This window comes from Aquarana catesbeiana, linkage group LG02 (genome assembly GCF_042186555.1).
Source record: "Aquarana catesbeiana isolate 2022-GZ linkage group LG02, ASM4218655v1, whole genome shotgun sequence".
Taxonomy (NCBI): Eukaryota; Metazoa; Chordata; class Amphibia; order Anura; family Ranidae; genus Aquarana; species Aquarana catesbeiana.
In genome coordinates this window covers 767,596,281-767,618,084 of record NC_133325.1, presented here as the reverse complement: position 1 = coordinate 767,618,084, position 21,804 = coordinate 767,596,281, and the positions used below count along the sequence as shown (strand labels likewise).

General features: G+C 41.7%; 1 protein-coding gene across 1 annotated transcript in view; it reads right to left on the bottom strand.

The window, feature by feature from the left end:
* Window positions 1-15,038: 15,038 nt before the first annotated feature.
* The window catches only part of ABCG1 (ATP binding cassette subfamily G member 1), a 144,865-nt gene continuing 138,099 nt past the window's right edge, over window positions 15,039-21,804 (bottom strand). Inside the window, exon 15 of the mRNA XM_073617270.1 lies at window positions 15,039-21,057. Coding sequence (XP_073473371.1) covers window positions 20,829-21,057 — 229 coding nt within the window. The 3' untranslated portion in view covers window positions 15,039-20,828. The remainder of the gene's footprint in view (window positions 21,058-21,804) is intronic.

The following is a 21,804-nucleotide window of genomic DNA, read 5'->3' as shown; positions in this document are numbered from 1 at the left end:
GGATTTTTTCCCACTTCCTGTTTTGGTTTAGGGACAGGAAGTAAAAGGAAATGACGCCAATGGGACACAGCAGGAAAAAATGTGATAGGGGTTATAACCCTCCCTTATTTTATTATCTATTTATTTTAAGTTGACCTGCCAGTCTGTGTAAATAACACTGGGAGGAATCTTGGGGCAAATGCACTATATTGGCAAAAGTATTGCAACGCCTGCCTTTACACACACATGAACTTTAATGGCATCCCAGTCTTAGTCCGTAGGGTTCAATATTGAGTTGGCCCACCCTCTAGCAGCAACAAGGTTTAGGAGTGTGTCTATGGGAATGTTTCACCATTCTTCAAAAAATGCATTTGTGAGGTCAGACACTGATGTTGGACGGGAAGGCCTGGCTCGCAGTCTCCACTCTCATTCATCCCAAACGTTGAGGTCAGGACTCTGTGCAGGCCAGTCAAGTTCCTCCACTCCAAACTCACTCATCCACACTATATTGCCAAAAGTATTGGGCCGCCCCTCCAAATCATTTGGTGGAGGGGGATTATGTTGTGGGGTTGTTTTTTAGGGGTTGGGCTTGGCCCCTTAGTTCCAGTGAAGGGAACTCTTAAGGCATCAGCATACAAAAAGATTTTGGACAATTTCATGCTCCCAACTTTGTGGGAACAGTTTGAGTATGGCCCCTTCCTGTTCCAACATGACTGCGCACCAGTGCTTAAAGCAAGGTAAATAAAGACATGGATAAGCGAGTTTGGGGTGGAGGAACTTGACTGGCCTGCACAGTGATAAATTAGAGCGGAGACTGCGAGCCAGGCCTTCTCATCCACCATCAGTGCCTGACCTCAAATGCGCTTCTGGAAGAATGGTCAAACATTCCCATAGACACACTCCTAAACCTTGTGGACAGCCTTCCCAGAAGAGTTGAAGCTGTTATAGCTAAAAGGGTGGGCCAACTCAATATTGAACCCTATGGACTAAGATTGGGAAGCCATTAAAGTTTATTTTGGGTGTCCCAATACTTTTGGAAATATAGTGTATGTCACCAGTCTGCTGCAGACAGCAGGAAGCATTTCCTCAGTTTTCTCTCTCCCAATTTGACTCACATATACCCAACAAAATTCACAGAGCTGTTTGTCTTGTAAAACTGCATGTACATTCGTTCTGTGCAAATGGGGGCAAAATAGAATTTTGCTAGGCTAGGTCTAAGGTTATTCATTCATACAGAATACAGTGAAGCAGGAAAATACGGCATTATGGCTAATAGACGGAGCTGATGATTGATTATAGAAAATTAGGACTTATGTGCTACGATCATCAGCTCCATCTAGTGGCCATAATGTGATAGCTTCTTGAACCATGCTATTTTTTTTAATGAAAAACATTCAATCTGTATAGACAATTACCTAATAACGCTCAATGTTGCTGCCACTTGCACATGCAGTTTCAGAGAACGAATAGCTCTGCTTTTGATAAATACAGCCTTTGATGTTCCCTGTAGCCTCCCTGGCGGTTTTCCCGAGTGTGGCTCGGGGTTAAAATTCAGGACCATTAGCGGTAACCTCGAGCCACACTCGGGATTGCATCGCAGGATCCTGGTGCCTCCTTACTTACCTTGTCCCCGGGATCCTGCGATGTCCCCCGCAGTGTCCGCGGGCTGTGTCCTGTTCCGAAGCCTCTCTGTGCCAGGCTCCGTTCCCTGCGAGCTGCGCGACGCACGGGGCGGAGCCTGGCGGCAAATTCAAAAAAATTCATACAGATTACAGTACTGTATGAAATCATTTCACATCCCATTTGTCCCCAGTGCTCTGGCCCATGCCCTGCATGCAGTTTTATATTGCATATACTGTTCTTTCTGCCTGGAAACTGGAGATTGTCCATAGCAACCAAAAAGTGTCCCTTTACGTCAAAAATGGCTTTAGACCAGCTAGAAAACAGCGATAATAAATTAGAATACTTGCAGAATTGAGCGATAGTGAATCGTGTGGAAATGTATTTTATTACTATTTATTTTTATTTTTTTTAATTTTTTTTTTTTTTTTATTATATTATAATTTATGTTTTTGTGTTTCAAACTTTATCATACCCGGGATATCTACTAGACTCTTGTTTGGACAGATTTAAGTGTGTTATTGTTAAGAATTACAGGCCTACAATATAAAACGCCAAATTTCCATGCAAAATAATGGTACCGCTTTCAGCACCTAAAATCCGAAATAATCATACCGCCAGGGAGGTTAAAGGGCTCCTGTCACCAGGTAAGAAAAACATTCAAGAATAGTAAATAAAGAAGTTTCCTTATTACCTCTGGCAGGTGGTGCACTGGAACTTTGTTCTCTTGAAGACCTCTCGGTACTATGGACACTTTGGTTCCTTCCGCCTTCCCTTCATCACCATTGGACACATGTCTTTTCCATTGAAATGGTTGGGTAATTGCAGTATTAAAAACTAAAACACAGCACACAGCCATCCATAAATGTACATCTTTATTGAAATGCCCACATCCTAATCATTGTATAATGTACAGTACATTGTTCCATAGAATTAGAGAGGATACAGTCAATGAACAATCGAGAGCAGTGCAAATCTATGGCAGCGCGCAAGAAGCGTCTCCTCCTGAACTCCCCCAATGAAGTGACACCGAGCACTTCACACATGGATACGAGCGATGGACGATCCACTTTCACAACATACAGAAATGCACATTGCTGCACGCTGAGTTAAAGTTACTTGCATTGATTCTTGCATCATTAAAAAAAATAATAATAATAAAATTAATTCTAGTTCAAGACATGTTAATATATTGTTAAAGTGCACCTGTCATTCATACAAAATGGAAAACCCTATTTGATTCTGGACCTAAGCTTTAAAGAAGTTCTTACCAAAAGATTTAAACTCATTCCACTTACAAAGAGAGGGCTGTGCGAGGTTTAAGTCCTTATTTTATATCACCTGTGATGGGATAAAGTGCTGCCTTAGATACTCACAAATCTGTCTATATATCTATAGTAGCACAAACCAGAGTCATTATCAGCATTGGCTGGTTTCAGATAAGCGTTCAGACCTCAAACAACTCTTATCTTATATCACCCATGCTGGGATAAGGTGCTACCTTAGATTCTCACAGACCTGTCTATGTATCTATAATAGCACCATCCAAAGTCATTCTTAGCATTGGCTGATTTCAGATAAGCGTTCAGACCTCAAAAAGGGCTAACAAGTTTACATACCCTGGCAGAATTTATGATTTCGTGGCCATTTTTCAGAGTATATGAATGATAACACAAAAACATTTCTTTCACTCATGGTTAGTGTTTGGCTGAAGCCATTTATTATCAATCAACTGTGTTTACTCTTTTTAAATCATAATGACAACAGAAACTACCCAAATGGCCCTGATCAAAAGTTTACATACCCTAGTTCTTAATACCGTCTGTTGCCCCCTTTAACATCAATGACAGCTTGAAGTCTTTTGTGGTATTTGTGGATGAGGCTCTTTATCTTCTCAGATGGTAAAGCTGCCCATTCCTCTTGGCAAAAAGCCTCCAGTTCCTGTAAATTCTTGGGCTGTCTTGCATGAACTGCACATTTGAGATCTCCCCAGAGTGGCTCAATGATATTGAGGTCAGGAGACTGAGATGGCCACTCCAGAACCTTCACTTTATTCTGCTGTAGCCAATGACAGGTCGACTTGGCCTTGTGTTTTGGATCATTGTCATGTTGGAATGTCCAAGTACATCCCATGCGCAGCTTCCTGGCTGATGAATACAAATGTTCCGCCAGTATTTTTTGATAACATACTGAATTCATCTTGCCATCAATTTTGACCAAATTTCCTGTGCCTTTTGTAGCTCACACATCCCCAAAACATCAGCGATCCACCTCCGTGTTTCACAGTAGGAATGGTGTACCTTTCATCATTGGCCTTGTAGACTCCTCTCCAAATGTAGCGTTTATGGTTGTGGCCAAAAACCTCAATTTTGGTCTCATCACTCCAAATGACTTTGTGCCAGAAAGTTTGAGGCTTGTCTCTGTGCTGTTTGGCGCATTGTAAGCGGGATACTTTGTGGCATTTGCGTAGTAATGGCTTTCTTCTGGGGACTCGACCATGCAGCCCATCTTTCTTCAAGTGCCTCCTTATTGTGCATCTTGAAACAGCCACACCACATGTTTTCAGAGAGTCCTGTATTTCACCTGAAGTTATTTGTGGGTTTTTTTTGCATCCCAAACAATTTTCCTGGCAGTTGTGGCTGAAATTTTAGTTGGTCTACCTGACCGTGGTTTTGCTTCAACAGAACCCCTCATTTTCCACTTCTTGATTAGAGTTTGAACAATGCTGATTGGCATTCTCAATTCATTGGATATCTTTTTATATCCCTTTCCTGTTTTATACAGTTCAACTACCTTTTCCCGCAGATCCTTTGACAATTCTTTTGCTTTCCCCATGACTCAGAATCCAGAAACGTCAGTGCAGCAGATGAAAGATCCAAGGGTCTGTCAGGAGTCCAGAAACCCATTGACCTTTTATACACACACACTAATTACAAGCAAAAAGATCACAGGTGAGGATTTAATAGCCATTCAAACACCTTTGTGTCAACTTGTGTGCATGTTATCAGGCCAAAATAACCAGGGTATGTAAACTTTTGATCAGGGTCATTTGGGTAGTTTCTGCTGCCATTATGATTTAAAAAGAGTAAACAAGGTTAAATGATAATAAATGGCTTCAGCCAAAAACTAACCATGAGTGAAAGAAAAGTTTTTGTGTTATCATTCATATCCTCTGAAAAATGTCAAAGAAATAAAAAAATCTGCCAGGGTATGTAAACCTATGAGCACAACTGTATAGCTACAGTAGCACCATTCAGAGTCATTCTCAGTACTGGCTGGTTTCAGATAAGTGTTCAGACCTCACACAGCCCTTGGCCTCTCCTATCAATAAGGCAAGGGTTATTTATCACTTTGTGAAACATGGAAAGAGTTTATCTCTTTTTTTGGAGAACATTTGTAAAGAAAGCAGCCTATCATTCAGTAGAAACTAGTGACATTCTCATGGCATGAGGTGCAGAGTGCCTCTACCACATTGACCTCATTAATTCCAGGATGAACGCTGCTTTAAAGAAGCACTCCAGACAAAAGAAAAAAAAAAAACTGAAAGTGACAACTTATACTGTGCTTTGTGCAATTACCTGTAATCATTCTTTGTATTTTATCATTTTTCCCAACACACCAGGTACATTTGAAATCAGGCTGTCAGTGGGAATGTCTGTACTGGCTGCTGTTATAAGAAAAGGGCCAAAGTAAGGGTGACTGGGACCAAATCAAAACTGAAGTAGCTTCAAAGGACATACATTGGCCAGTGCTGGTTATAGAAGGTATGCGGTCCTTCAGGGGCGGGTCCCCTGTGCCACCATCTTGGATATGGGAGCCAACTGTGACTTCCTGAAGAATAACAGCCAGCTTCCTACTGCATATGCTTGACTTGGCACTGTGCTGTGGGACTGGTCCTACAGCCTCCTGGAGCGCATGCCTCAGGAGGCTGCCAGTGGTGGTGGTGGTGGTGGTGGCGGGATGGGCAAGCACACATCATTTTTGGCTAGGCTAGAAGTGAGTAAGATGGAGCGGGCACCTGTCAAAAAAGGTACCTTATCCCCTTAAAAAAAAAAATCAAAAGTGTTTGGAGCAGGGGTGGAGAGGAGAAATAGTGGTCACTTTAAGGACTCTCTCTTGAGTAATAATTGCACTCTCAGAAAAGGGGAGGTTGAAGCAGCTACGTGGTGCACAACTGGTTGAGTACAAATGAAGGAAAGATCTTACAGGTAGGCAGTGGAATTCAACGTTTTTTTTTTCCCTGTTGGCTGGAATTCTTCTTGAACTTTATAGCTCTGATAGGTCCATATTAGATATAAAAAAAAATCACCTTCCCTCCCCCACACAGCTATACAAACACAATAAAGAACTTTGATCTGAAACATTATCATTTTTGCATTAATTAAAAAAATAGCATTTTTCCATAGGTATTTTATAATAGGGCTCTGAATACATGCTCCTTTTATTCTTTTACCCAAAAGTATTCTACAGGCTGGAGAAAATAGTTCTCTTCCTCTAAATCTGGCTTTACTTTGAAAAGAAACTCAGGTAAAATGTCCTTTGAACAGCTTATTAACCAAACACTTTAAACTTGGTCCAGGCACATTCGGGCCCCTTTGGGCCACCAGAGGCCAAGCTTGAGATGCCACCTCCTTGTACACCAGGTAATAAGCACCACCCCTGAGGAACCTCCTTGTTTATTAAATGGCTAAACAATCATGTAACATAGCATCCACAGGAGTAGAAAGCAGATGAGGACTCAGATGGAAAGGTATACCAACTGTAGAGGACTTTGTACATCTTATATTATAATGGTGAAGACCTTGAACTTAAGAAATCCTGTGTAGCAGCCCAGCCCCTGTAGACCCCAGGTTTTCCAGGAAATACCAGATTGCAACTGCTACTGATAAAATGTAGCAATGTACTCTATTGCCCCGTACACACGATCAGACATTCGGACATCAAAATCCATGGATTTTTTCCAACAGATGTTGGCTCAAACTTGTCTTGCATACAAACGGTCACACAAATTTTGTCGGAAATTCCAAACGTCAAGAACGCGGTGACATACAACACGTACGATGAGCCGAGAAAAAGGAAGTTCAATAGCCAGTGCGTCTCTTCTCGTTGATCGTGAGCATGCGTGGAACTTTGTGCGTCGGAATTGTGTACACACAATTGGAATTTATGGCAACAGATTTTGTTGTCGGAAAATGTGAGAACCAGATCTCAAATTTTGTGTGACGGAAATTCCGATGGAAAACGTCCGATGGAGCCTACACACGGTCGGAATTTCCGACAACGAGCTCCCATCGAACATTTTCCGTCGGAAAATCCGACCGTGTGTACGGGGCATATAAGCGTAAGGCTGATTTCTGGAGAAAAAAATATATTTGGAAACTTGCAAGTAAGAAAAAGCTATCCTGGTGATATGTGGCCTATGTGTGGCTTCTGTTGCATTCGCTGAAACTGTTCGCTCCACTACTCCCATACACTAGAGCAGCCTTTTTCAACCAGGGTGCCCAGGCACCCTGGGGTGCCTTCAGTTTTCTTTAGGGGTGCCTTGGCAAAATGCCTAAAAATGTATCAAAAATTGTATACAAGCCAGCAGGGGGACCAAGCCTGCCTTTTAGTTACACAAAGCCACAGGTTTTCATTATGCGCCATTAGGACTTTCTAGACACTGGCATCCTAACAACCAATTATGACATCAGTTGATAAGGAGGATGTCTGTTGTCTCCACAGCATCCTTGTTTGACCCTCCTCTGCCCCTCTCCCACTGGGATCACATTTTAGGATTTTGGTATCTTCCCTTGTCTTGCCCTCCTGTTTAGTGCTAGTTAGTTTAGTCCTAGCTAGATCCTTCCTATTTCTTCAATGTTCCCTCAGTTTTAGTTATTGGCAGAAATAGGGCTTGGGAAAGTCATTGTTTTCTTACACTTCAAAAGACTGAAAAAGAAGCTTCAGTACTGCAATTAGCTAAAGTAAAATTGTGATGGATTCAGCTTCTGTGTCTTATTGAAGAGTTAAGCTGCCTGTGGATGGTGCCAAGTCAGTAGGTGACCTTACTGTCTGGACAGACTGGGTCTAAGGAGGTATGTCAATGCATAAAGCAGCATTTCAAACAGAACAGTAGGTCTTAGCGCTGGGTATTTGCCACCTACTGTGGTGTATGGGAGTGATGCAGCTAATAATTACAGCAAACTCAACAGCAGCCACACACGGTGAACACATCACTAATAGTAACTTATTCTTCCATCACAAATGCCAACATTTTTTTTTTTCTGGAGTTCATTTTAATTCATACATACACTGTGGTTTACATACAATTTGCCTAAAACATTAGCTTATAAAGCCCATACAATACAAGGAAATTAGCAAGACTTGAGAGTAGCTTCCAGAAACAAATGTTGTTAGGTTGCTATTTAGTATACACAACTATTAGGAATTCAAGGGAATCAAAAAAAATTGTGATGCTCAGATACAGTGTAGTTCTGCATTAAAGAATCTTTAAACCTAAATAAATTTACATTATGCAACAGTGCTAATGATTGTAGTCACTGATGGTGCCTAGGTCTACAAAGAAAGTCCAATATTTGACTTTGATGAGACTACGCTACTCTGCTTAGTGAGCTGCTATATTAAGATCGGAGTGTGGTAGGATTTTTGGTAATTGCACAGCAAACATTTCATCCCCCCCCCCCCCCCAAATATCATCTATTTTAGGAAGAACAAGTCCAAGCATTTAGCAACATATAGTGTTACAATTGTTTTAGACCCCTTTTACACTGGGGCCGGCCGTACCTTCATGGTAAAGTGTCTCTTGTTTTAGCGTCGATATACCACTGTTTAGGCGGCGCTTTTCGGCCACTAGGGGGGGTGCTTTTAAACTCCTGTGTTGCGGCATTTCTTGTTAAAAACTCCCGTGTTGTGCGCTTCGGAAGTGCTGCCCATGCATTGCAATGGGGAGGGGCGTTTTGGGAGCGCTGTATACAGGGCTCTCAAACCGCCCCAAAGATGCTGCTTGCAGGACTTTTTCTAACGTCCCGCAAGCGCACCACCCGGGTGTGAAAGCACCCATTGCAATGAATGGGAGGCAGTTTTCAGGCACTTTACAAGCGCTATTTCTAGCATTGCCTCAGTGTAAAAGGGGTCTTAAAGAGATTGTAAAGGTAAATTAAAAAAAAAATTAAAAATAACAAACATATCTTACTTACCTCCACTGTGCAGCTTGTTTTGCACAGAGTGGTCCCGAACCTGCTCTTCTGGGGTCCCCCGTCGGCTCGCGCAGCTCCTCCCCACATCAGATAACCCCCTCGGAGAAGTGATTCCCTGAGGGGGTTACCTTGCAGGCATGCTCCCGAGTCCAGCATTCAGCGTCCATAGAGGCCGAATGCAGGACTCGGCCCCACCCCCTGGCTCTCATGTCATTGGATTTGATTGACAGCAGTAGAAGCCAATGGCTGCGCTGTTATCAATCCAATCAAGAACCGACAACCCTGGGCAGAGGGAGAGCGCCTCCCAGCTGGGTCCAGTTCTAGGGTTCAGGTAAGTAAAACGGAGGGGGACTAGGGGGCTGGTCACTGACACTGCATAGGATGCATTAAGGTGAAAAAACACGAACCTTTAATTGTGCAGCCTTACCTATGAGAGATTTATATTTTTTTTTACCATTGTTCAGCTTAATTTATATAGTCTACAGCTGACTTTTGGAAACTAAGAGTCAGAGGTGGGGGCCCCTGGGGGGCTGGCAGTTGCTGCCCTGTAAGCTGTTCAAACACATGCTGTCGACATGCATAACTGTTCCAAACACAGAGCTTATAGCTGTTGAAAAAAAAGTCTTACTTCCATTTTTATTAATGTGTTCTGTTCCCCTATGGCCCAAGTACATGTAGTACTTTTCCCTATATTCCTGTGGCACCCTCCTAGTTCCTAGTGTAGGATAATTTAGTCTGGCTCCTCTGCAGGCAGAGGATCATGGGAAATTTGTTTTTTGGCTGTGCAGTGTTTTAAAGGCTGCTCCCCCTGGCTTGTAGAACGTTCTGGATAGTTCTGGAACTTAGAAGGTGGAGAAACAAAGGCTGCAGCCTGAATAATTAGGGAGTTCCCACCAATCCCTGGAGAGGCAAGGCCCAGAAGTTGGGGGAACAACCCATAAATACTCAGGAGCCTGGCAGTCTGGGAGCCAAAGTTCCGGTCCTCTGAAGGGAACCCTGTGCTGGGGGGGCTCTACCCCTGGGGCAGAAGGAAGACCAGGGGAGAGAGAGAAGTGGAAAGCCTCACACCAGGCCAGCTAGGCTAAGCTAAGCTGTAGACATCCAGGGAACCAAGATCAGCTTCTACAGCAGTAAGGCCAGTGCAGCAGCCTTCTGGATTAAAGGGACTGAGTACCTTCCATTCAACATACCCCAAGGCTACAGAGAGAGCCTTAGACAGCACATAGCTGTCTAGACAATAGCAGTGAGTAGCTACAAAGAAAATAAATCTGTAGTAGGATATTTTATTAGCTTTGGTTTGCTGGGCCAGACTGGAAGGAAAAAGTCTATGTTGCTTATATTAACCAATCAGAGTCTTCCTTTTCATGATTCTAGGGGCAGGTTAGGAAAAAAAGTGAGAAGCTGATTTGTTGCCTTTGACTAGATGGGCTTCATACACTTTCACTTTCTTGTATTTCACAGGACGTTGACTCATTGGAATTTGTAAATTAAAGTAAATGGCATTTTTTCATAGCAGGTAGACCACATTATACTATAAAATAAACCACGTAGTGTTTTTATCGGCGTATAACACGCACAGGCATATAACACGCACCTTAACTTTAAGAGGCAAGTTTCAGGAAAAAATCTTTACACAGCCCCCCGGCATAATACACGGACCCCCTGCATAGTACATGGACCCCCTGCATAGTACACAGCCCCCTGTACAACACACAGCCCCCTATCATTATAAAGACCCCCCCATTAACGCCACTCTCTATCGTGGACCCGGTCACGTAACCGCTCTCCTCCTCCAATCAAAAGCTACACACAAGGAGGAGGCGGAGCGGGAGGAGGAGAGCAGCCACAGAGAGCGGCCTTAATTAAGGGATTCAGAGGCTTAGATTTACATTGAGAGTTACACAGGAGGAGCGGTATATGACAAAGGGCTGGTAGTAATGTTTTCTGGACTTTAACGTTTACTGGCAGCGCTGTCCCACGGCCAGGAGAGGCGGGGCGGCCGGCCTGACACCCTCCCAATAGGTGGCACCCGGGGCGGACCGCTCGATACCCGTCCCCTGTTGGTAAAAAAGATTTCACTGTATAACACGCAGACACGGTTCACTCTCTAATTTCAGGGTAAAAAAGTGTGTTATACGTCAATAAATACGGTAATTTGCAAGGTAAAATCTAATCAATCTGTGTTGTTTTATAACATTTATTATGCTGGCCAACCAAACACATGACCTCCAAAATAATGCATGGTCCATGGGAGTAGTGTGGCATCAGCCTTACAGCTTGTGGCCAACATCAGCAACTACTCATGTTATCCAATATAGCTGCTGATGATGACCAGTGATTTACAGCTGCATAGATAAGCACTGTAATCAGCTACAGCAGCAACATGTGCATATAACTAAAATTGTTAGAGGACCATTACATGCCTTTTTTAAGGCCCAGTGATGCCATCACTGGGTTTCTGTGCTCCTCTGTGCACTGCAGGCAGATTATGGCTGGAGCGAGGCACAGCTTCTTGAAAACATCAAACAAGCAGTGGGCTGGCTCTTGGGGGGGGGGAGCTATCAAATATGAAAATGCCTTCATGGTTGGGTTTCAGTCTGTAGGAGTGTGCGTTCTGGAGCAGACTGCCCTGGGTAACACCCACAGGTGATGCTGAGCCTCCATGATTAATAGAACTAGAACCCAATTAATGAAAGGGAGGGTCCATAGACACCAAGGCTAATGAGAAAATAGCTAAGTTTATGCTGGACATCCTCCAGCCAGGAAATGATGGAGGCTTCATCTGACTTGCTGCAGCTTCTAATGCACATTGTGGGAAGCTCACAGTATGCCGTAAAATCAGAGTAAGCCGTTTCAGTACAGAAGAGGAGCCTGTACAACTGTGCAAGACTAAAGGGAAGGCTGGAGGTCAGCTTTAATGATGCGTTGGTCCAAGCTGATCAAGTTCTGTGCAAATTCATGACACGGTGTCACACCCCCTCAGTGCATAGACAAGAAAGCAAACTTCAGATAAGGCAATGCCAGATTCTGAGTCTCCTGGATTATAATTGTTTAACTTGGATTTCAGAAAGTAACTGATAACAAGTCAACACTTGTGTCACATACTAAGCTGCTGAGTCTACATTAAATTTAACCTGTTATGGCCAAAGGTGTGAAACCAAGAATGACTGGCCATGAAGCATCTAAATGACCCTGAACCCACCATGAAAATCCAACCACCAACTCTAGCCCAACGTTTTCATGAGTTGTGTATAGATTGTGGAAGGGCTAAAACCTCTATTGACCTTTAATTTCCATTTAATCCCCATTTAGGGATTGGGGAGTGAGGCAATATCTTACCAAATCCTTTCTTGTTGATAGGTGACAAACTGAAAATGGAGGGATATCCCCAATGGAGACAGAGGAAGCAATAGAAAAAAATTATCTAGTTGTGGGGAAAAGGTTCAAAACCATCATGTGGACCTTAAAAAAGGGATTACATCCCAAAAGCTTGTCCTGAAAATTTGAATGTTAGTGCAAATAAAAAAAGTATCATGAACAATACTCAATTGTTTTTGTTGCAAGTGCACTATGATCGCTACAGTCACCTCTACAATCATGTGTTAAGCTTTACTATTATGTGAGTTCTAAACTAAATTATTAATTCTAATTTATATGAACCACCATTTTATTTGTTTCATTATCTTCTACATGCTAGCCCTGGAGAAGGAGGGGCTTTTCCCCTGAAACATGTTGGCTGTATTTTAATGTTCGTTACCAATAAAGATTTTTTAATGAATCACCAAGCTAGGTGACCATTTGTTCCAAGCGCTCTTAACTTGCGCCCAAGAATAGATCTTCTGATGAATGGTTCATTCACCGAAATCAGAGAGGCATCAGCCTAGGACCATAATCAGGTACCCAAACACCCCACTTTCACCACAGACTAAACTCCCTAAGGAAGAATCTGTCTATATACTTAAATTCATTCTATCATTAGTCCACCACTACCACACACCTACCAGAATAGAACCTCTGTCAGGAATTTATTTCTGTCTATGTACTCTGATCGGACAATGCAGAAGCAGCAACACCATAATTAGTCGTTAACGCTACTCCACAGATGTGCATGTAGCAGAGCCTGATTGCCTTCTAGTGATGTCCTCCCTCTCCTGGAGTTCTGATATCAAGACAGATTCTGGTACTTTTGCAAAAATACATTGAATTTAGTTTTTTTTAAAGAAATAGACAACTGCATTTTTCTTATCTGCCTGGCGTTCAGCTTTAACTCTAGTGCAGAAATCTACACGCTACGATTCCCAGGTACAGGGCCCAACATGTTGTGGTAACGTGGTAAAATATGTGCATTTCTGACATGGCTCTATATCTATGCTATCCATTCTTAGGATTGTAGGGACACTTAAGGGCATATTTATAAAGCGGTGAATCTGACATTCACCAAATGTTCACTGCAGGTGAATCCTCCTAGTGCATCAATCCAAGAGGTAGTGGTAGAGGGGTCCTAGACACATATCTTCACAGGTTATCAAAATGTGGACAAAATCATTACTGGAGCCCAACTGGCTTATGTTTGACAGCTCAAAGACGGGGACCCCCCCGAGGAGAGGATGTTCACCCGAATCAAGAAATCCAAGTATAATGGGTCCAAGAGAGTGCCCAATAAAAAATCCTTAAGAGTCCAAAGTCTTGTTCAACTAGTTATAACAAGCCCGAGTAGAGGACAGACAATGCATGTTGGAGGCCACAAAATCCCTTCAATAGGGCTGAGTGAGATGTTAATTGGACTCAAAAAAACTTCTGAGCAACTGATCTGCAGGCAGAGGATGTTATATACATCAGTCAACGCTGGTGTCTACAGCAGAAGTGGCAAGCTATTTTATTTGTGTTTTCACTGACAGTGATTGATTCACCACCAGTGAATGTTTGGTGGAAGTCATATTACTGCTTTATCAATTTTCCCCACTTGTCTCAGATCAGGAGTTATCGATATGCCCCCTCAGTGTCAGATCATGAGTTATCAATATGCCCATTGGCGTCAGATCAGGAGTGATCAATAATCCCCTTGGTGTACGATGAGGAGAAATCAATATGCCCCTTGGTTTCAGATCAGGAGTTATAAATATGCCCCTCGATGTCAGATCAGGAGTTAAAGTCTACATTTAGCCAACCACAAACCCTTGAAAGTGCAGACACCAGAGTACATATAAAACACTTCCTTGGGAAGATGTGATTAAAAGGGCAAATATTGATTTTTCCCATCCGGGATTCTGCCGTGTGTTTGAGATTAATAAGCTGTTATTTTGTTATTGCTCACTCCAAATTTAAAATTGTCCAGTGTTGTTTGCTTATTTTCAAGGTGGCTGTATCTTAGAAAAACAAGCCACTCCTGGGTGTGTTCTATGGTTGTCAACTCTTCGTTATTACTAAGGACTTCCTTCATTCCTTCCAAAAAATTATGGAACAATAAAATGCCAATATGCATGTAGAAACCCTGTATTGTCACCTGTACAACTTCGTTATTTCTTTTTATGAGACTCGAGCTGACAGAGACAGTGTTGTAACCACCAGAGTCTAATCAAGCCAGATCTACCATTAGTTTGTTTCTGGGGAAGAACCTGCTGAAGTTCCATCAGGGTCTCTGGGGAAGTCAACATATATGGAGTGAAAGGAAGAGAGCACCATAGGGACCATTTTACATATAATTTCAGTTTGTCACAATAAAAAAGTTTATCAAAAGGTAATAGTGAACATGATTAGATGATTACTAAAGTGTAGCAGCTATCTAATACCTGATGAAACTCCAACAGAGTCTCTGGGAAAGAACTTGTTGAAGTTCCATCAGGGTCTCTAGGGAAGTCAGCTTATATGGAGTAAAAGCAAAAGAGCACCATAGGGAGCACTCTACAAATAATGTTAGATTGTTACAATAAAAAAGTCTATAAAAAGTTATCAGTGAATACGTTTTGGGTTACACACAATTTTCTTCCCTTCATCAGAACTTAGGTTTGTTGTTGGAGGGGAGGGTAATAATTAGCTGGGGTTTAACTAGCAATCTTCCCTGCCTCTCCACTTTGTCCAATTAGAGAACATTTTACATTCATTGAGAGAATGCAAAGTGTTCTCTGAATGGCACTCATGGCAATTAAGTGACCTCCTGTGTTCACTAAGCAGTAGGGCAGCTATTCAGAGACCTGGAAGCTAGTGGATATCACTGGAGAAGCAATGCCCACCTCAATGGCTTCCATGTGGATCCCACAGGTATGGTACATACATACTTACATTGGTCTAAGTGAAAATTGTCATACCTAAACTTCAGCTTTAAAATCCACCCAGCCCTTTAAATCTATTTTTGTGGAATATACAGCTTGCTTAGGCTATTACAAGCAAGGAACAAGATCAGTTTCTTTGGATGAGAACGGAAAATGTATAGCGGAGTCCCTTGTGGCATTTTCTCTTGGATATAATTGTACAAGTCTATTTCTCCCCCTGGATTAGCACTTTTCTTGTTACACTATTTTAGTTCCAATACTGTATACCCTGCAGATTGTGCACATCTTGTAAAAAAAAAGTTTAACTGTGCCAGGAATAAACTATATGGCCGAATGTGGGGATGTAATATGCATTCAGTCGTATCTGACTCTATGGGCCAGCTCTCTGAACCATGTTTCATATGCTTGACAGCCTTTTCTATAACATTTTCTTGGCAACTTTTTTTAAAAGGATAGGTCACCTGGTCTTTCCCCAACCCTCCCAATTTGCATAGGCTTGGGACCGGCGTGGAGAACGTTACAAAACAAAATGTGCACAGTCAATTTTTACACACATGCCAGGGCCAATTTAGACAGGAGCTAATTAAGCTACCAGCATGTCTTTGGAATGTGGGAGGAAAATCATGCAAGCACAAGGAGAACGTGCAAACTCCATGCAGGTAGTTTCCTGGCTGCAATTCAAACCGCAGTACTGCAAAACATAAGTGCTAACCAATAAACCACTGTGCTGCCTAAATGTATGTGGACACCCCTATAAATTCCTGACTTCAGATGTTTCCAGTAGAGGAAATTTGACCTGGGCACATATATCTGTAGTGTTTTCTTATCTCTCTACAAAGCACTAAGTCCTGTGGCTTTCTCCTGCTCTGTTCCTCTGTTATCAGCATGGTAACTTCTGACAAGTTCTCTGACACATGTGATAAAACAAGCCTGAAATTTGGGTCAGGGTGGGTTCTGTAAATAGAATAGCAGAGAGCTGCTCTACTCACAGGACAGCTCTGTCTATCTGGAGGGGATGTGTGTGTGCCTTTCCTCCAATCAGCTGTCTCCCAGTATAATCCAACACTACACTGCTACTACTGAATGGGGAAGTGAAAATTCTAACAGGGCTTGCACTTTCTAAACAGTATATAATGGTGAAGACAGCAGATATACATGTAAAACTTATATAGGAGGATTTGTTTCATCCCTGTGTATCATCTGAGGCTGTTCACTTCACTGGGTATATGTGAGGGTTTACACCCACTTTAAAGCAGATCTTCACTGCATCTGAGCGCCACAAACTGAAAACCCTATTTAATACATTTTTAATAGTCAAAGTAACGTCCCCTCTATCCATGTCTCCATGCTTTATTTTGATGAGAAAAGCACTTTGAAAAACACCTTCCAAGCAATTCTAGCCATGGCCATCTTGAGTAAGGGTAAATGATTCATGCAGCATTTACTTCCTGGAATCCATCTGTCCGTAGCTCAAGCACGCATGCAGGAGAGTGTGCTTAGCTGAGAAAACCCCTCCTTCCCACTGAAGACTCCTGGGATGTATGACATCATTTGCTTAGGCAATAAACCAGTAGGTAATCGAAGAAATGTAAAAAAAAAAATTTAAAACAAGTAAATATGATATACTCTCTTATCTATTTACTAATGCTAGCAGCATGAGGATTAAAAAATAATCAATGTTGATTGGGAGAGTGAAGTTCCACTTTAAGCCAGTTTCATAAAGACATGGTTTGATCGGTTTGGTGTAGAGGAACTCAAGTGGCCTGTACAGAGTCCTGACCTCAACCCAATTGATCACCTTTGGGATGCATTGGATTGCCGATGTGAACTAACTCTTCACATTCAACTTGATGGTAAAAGAGAGCACCATTTCCCACAGACACTCCAAGATCCTATGGGAGGCCTTCCCAGAAGAATGGAAGACAGTATAGCCACAAAGAAGGGCAACTCCATATGAATGCCAATGATTTTGGAATGGGATGTCCAATAAGCTCACACAAGTGTGATAGTCACGTGTTTACAAACTTTTAGCCCTATAGAGTATTTAAAAAAACAGATTATACTTTCCATGGTCAAGCCTCTATTGGAAGAATGGCAGTTAGAATACTGGAATGACAAATCTAATCTGATTGGCTCCTTTTAGAAACAGACAATCCTTCCATTAAAAGGACCAATAACTAGGATTCTCATCCATAAAGTGCAAACATAAATTGGAAAGTGTAGTAAATCACAAGAACAAATCCGATTAAGCCTTCAGGTCAGAACTGAATCCTGACTGGTTGCTATGTCTTATTCCATTTCTCATTGCCCGTTGGCCCAATTTAATGAATATGCCTATACAGTAGCTGTCCAGTAAATGCCCTTCTGAGTGAAATGCGGGTGAGAGTCTGTGGTCATACAACAAATGGCAATGAAATGAAAATGAGACTTTCGTAAAAATTTATTTCTCTATACAAAACGTTAATAAACATCTCCATAAATGCAAAACAAAAAAAATATAGATAGATAGATGTATATATATATATATATATATATATATATATTAGGATCGCTGCAAATCGTTTTATCAAGTAAGAGAACAATAAAGGATTTCTATCGATTGCATTCTACTCCTCTCTTACAATCAACTGCATAAATAATAACAAAAATATAAACAAATCCAAATCTTGCTAAAAGTTCACTGCTGTAGGCGTGGCTGGAATAGAACAATGACCATCATGGACGCTGTTGCAATGCAATACATGCTTGTGACAACAGGGGGAGCATCAGTGATGGCAATAGTATGCATGCTTACTGTACATGCAAGAAGCATTCTAGATACATTCTACTATGGTACGGCTTTGCTAACAGTGCTGCAAGCAAGTACTTTCACTAAAAGTTGGACCTCTTGACTTTAAAGAAGACTCATGTAACTTAAAACAACCAACCAGATTCCCTTTTATGTTTCTGACCTGCCTTGGAAACGCCAAAGGAGGTGTCTGTTTGGTTGCTATGTGCTACACAGACAGTACTTTCAGTGTTACCTGTAAGAATGAGGCCCAGAGTGTCCTGGATTTGTACAGCTAGTTGAGGTAGTTTGTGTCAATGGATGTGATTTGTACAGAGAGAAACAATCAGGCTGAAGTAACTCTACATTCGTAAACTTTTGATGACGGACCAGTAGTATCAAGTTAAAGTAGATGTAAACCCTAACTGAATGATAAGGTTAGCTAAAGCACTGTGTATCCTGATGGTGACATGTGCACTGAGCATTGGCATGGCTGCTTAAAGTTTCTACAACAGCCATTCTCAACCAGGGTTTCGTGGAACCCCAGCTTTCCTCCAGAGGTTGCTAGAGCATCCTCAAGCTATGGCTGATTGACCTCCTGTTTGATGGTGCCTGCTTTGTTCTAGGTCTAACACCACTTGGCATAGCCAGTTGCATGACCCCAGTGATCTTTTTAGGCATCTGTAAGGATGGCATTCTGACCTCCACTGTAATGGGATCATTATTCCTGCAGGGCAAACCAATATTAGCGCAATTTTTTCCACTGACTTCCAAAAGAATTGGTTTTAGTGGGGGTTCCTCATGACCTGAAAATGATTTCTAGGGTTCCTCTGAAGTAACAAGGTTAAGAAAGGCTGCTCTTTAGACTCACAATGCATGAGAGCATTTGGGAGCCAGGTATGGAGTGATGTCACCTTATAAAAGGAAGGACCTTCATAGCAGGATCACCAGGTATTATTTTAACATCAGGTTTAAACATTTTGGAAAGAACTGCTGAAGTTTCTTGTTACAGCTTCTTTTGAGATTTTAGTTATTGGGTTTACATCTACAATGTACATTAACCTTAAAATATACAGTGCACTGAAGGAAACTAGGCATCCTCCTAGGGAATAAAGACACTACTCAATCACAATTATAAAGTGCAACAAAGTAAGTTGTGGGGTTCCTAGGGCCTGGTAACACAACCAAGCCAAAAAAATAAAAAGCACCTTCAATATTTTTTATAGAATTGATGAGATGAAGTTACTCTATATGCTGGCCCAAAAATGGCTTCCATTCTTGAACATATTCAGTAACCCAATGCCTATAGCAGTGGTGTGCAGTCACTAATAATGAGCAACCGAACATCAACTTTTTTTTTAATACTAAATAGTATATACTGTATTCTGATTGGTCAACATGGTATACTGCATGCTATCACAGAGCACTAATAAACTATGCATGGAAGCAGTGCCAAGAAGAATGGCGATGTGCAACCAAATATGTTATGGTTTACTGAAGCAGTGCCAAGAAGAATGGTGATGTGCAACCAATTATGTTATGGTTTACTGCAGCCAGTGGTGTTAGAAGATTTCTTATTGGCTGCTCTTGTTAGTTATGTTAACACTCTTGCTGCAGTGGGTAAATAGAGAACATGAAACTAAAATATTCACCTCTTCTGGAGAACATGCTGCTCCAGCTTCTCTTGTGTGCCATGAAGCCCTCATAGCAAGTCTGGAGCTTGATTATCCTCTTCAGCAAAGATGTAACCAACGAGGCCATCACTGAAAGGAACATGGAGCAGTATTTTCTCAAGAGAGGGTAATTTAGTCCCTTAATGTAGCATTTTGCTAACATTTGTATACAAGACTAATTTAATTTGCCTATTGGACAGCGCTGAGCCAATCACCAAGTACCAGTTCCATCACATGGGAGGAGGAATAGGTGGTGAGTCATTTGCTCCTACATAGCTGGAAGATGGTTCAGATCTTTTCAGTAGAGCTCAAACCATATGGCTTTTGAGTGCAAATATGGAATATGAAGGGATGGGACATACAGGAAAGGTGTGAGGTGTGGGTGGATTGTGCATACTTTTATCCCACACTTTATTAAATACTGAGTGACATAATAATAGGACAGTTGATTTGGTAATAACCCAACGCAAAGAATACTTTCCTGTGGTATCAAAATATAATAAAAAGGAACCCATGTCCATATGAATTCAGTGGCAGAAGTTAGGTGACAGACAAGTGACATGATATATACTTTGGTGGTCTGGTTTTCCAAACAAGTTTTACATTCTTCGCCTCCAGAAATTATCACTTATTAACGTGACTCATTACTCATTGGCCACAGTTTTTGGACTTCTTTTGTCATTACCCATTGGTAAGAGCCACCTAGCTAAGCTAAGCTAAAACTTTGCAAAAGGGGCTTTCCAACAAGTTTTTGGGAAAAAAAAACAAAACTGAGGTTAATACAGTTACTTTTCTTAAATGCGAGACCAGCTCTGTAGAAACAAACACAAAATCCTAGCTTAGTTAATTAGGGCAGCCTTGTCAAGATGGCCTATTGCAAACCTGACAAGTGATGCAGAAGACGTCTTGCAGATAAGTAAAACTTACACGTTGATGGAATCTTATAGACATCCACAGGAGCGAGCCCACAGATTATAACATAACCCCGTAGCACAGTCTTTAGCTGCAAGAGTATTTTAGGACTTTGTAATCAAGGTCAACCTCCAAGTCTGAAGTCTTCAAGAAACGGCTAAAGTTCAAATTCTACAATTCTCTCATTTCTCCCTAGTTAAATCTAGAAAGTGTCTTTAGAAAATGGCCCAAGAAAAATCTCTGCAGGCTTAGTGATGCTTTCCCAACAAAAATTCTAACCCAATAAGGACAGTTAGGTCTTGGTGGCATCTCCACAATCAGCCATCGCTTGGACGGTGTAGTAGGACAAATCAGTTCCTCTGCAGTTTTCTTGTATTAATTAGACTCAGTTACTTACTGCCCTACTGGATTTTTATCTCTCTGCCCGGATTTTGTATCGGAGTACGAAGTAGGCTATGAGACGCAGCGTGACAAAGAAGACTCCAAGGATGATGAAGTCTAGGTAGAGTTTGGCGTTCTCCACATCAAGTTCCTTCAGAATGGCTTTCGACTTCTGGAAATGGCATGTTTCACCCTGGTCGCAGTGCAGATCCTCTCTGTCGAGTCCATAAATGGATAGTATCACCCCTTCAAATCCATATCTGGAAGTAGACAAAGTGGGAATTCAGTGAAATAGAACTTTACAACAACAGCGGGACTCAACTTTTGAATCTGAGGGACACTGGGAGGGCCAAAAATAAAGTAATGGTGTGGCCTAACTGGGGCTATACCACTGTTTTTTTCTTTAATATTCAATCACATTGATAAAGCAAAATGCTTTACCAATGTGCTCTCCAATTTGCTTGCATCATGCCCTGACCCAGAGAACACTCAGATGGACATAGCAGGTTTCTCACTGTGCTCTTAATTGTATAAAATGACCCGTAAAATGCAGAAACAGTTTAGTACCCACTGTATTGTCTTATGGTGCCAGCTCTCAGTTAGAAATAGGTACTTTAGATTGATGCAAATCCGGTGTTCCGTTAAAATAGCCAATTCATCAAGATCTCCAAATACGTCACTTCCGGTTCCCGTAAACCATCAGTAATTGGAGACCTCGATGACTTGCTGTTTTGACACAACATCGGCAACTGTACACTCTAAGTACACGATATTATGAGCGGATATTGTTATATTGCTCCAATACTAACCAACAAAATAGCCACCTCCACGGCAGCGACAACTTTTTCTTCGTTACCCGCTATTGTGTCAAAACAGCAAAGTCTTTGTGTACTAGAGTGTACACGATTGCCGGTGTTGTGTCAAAACGACAAGTCATCGAAATCTCCAATAATGATGGTTTACAGTAACTGGAAGTGACGTAATTGGAGATCCTGATGAATTGCCTA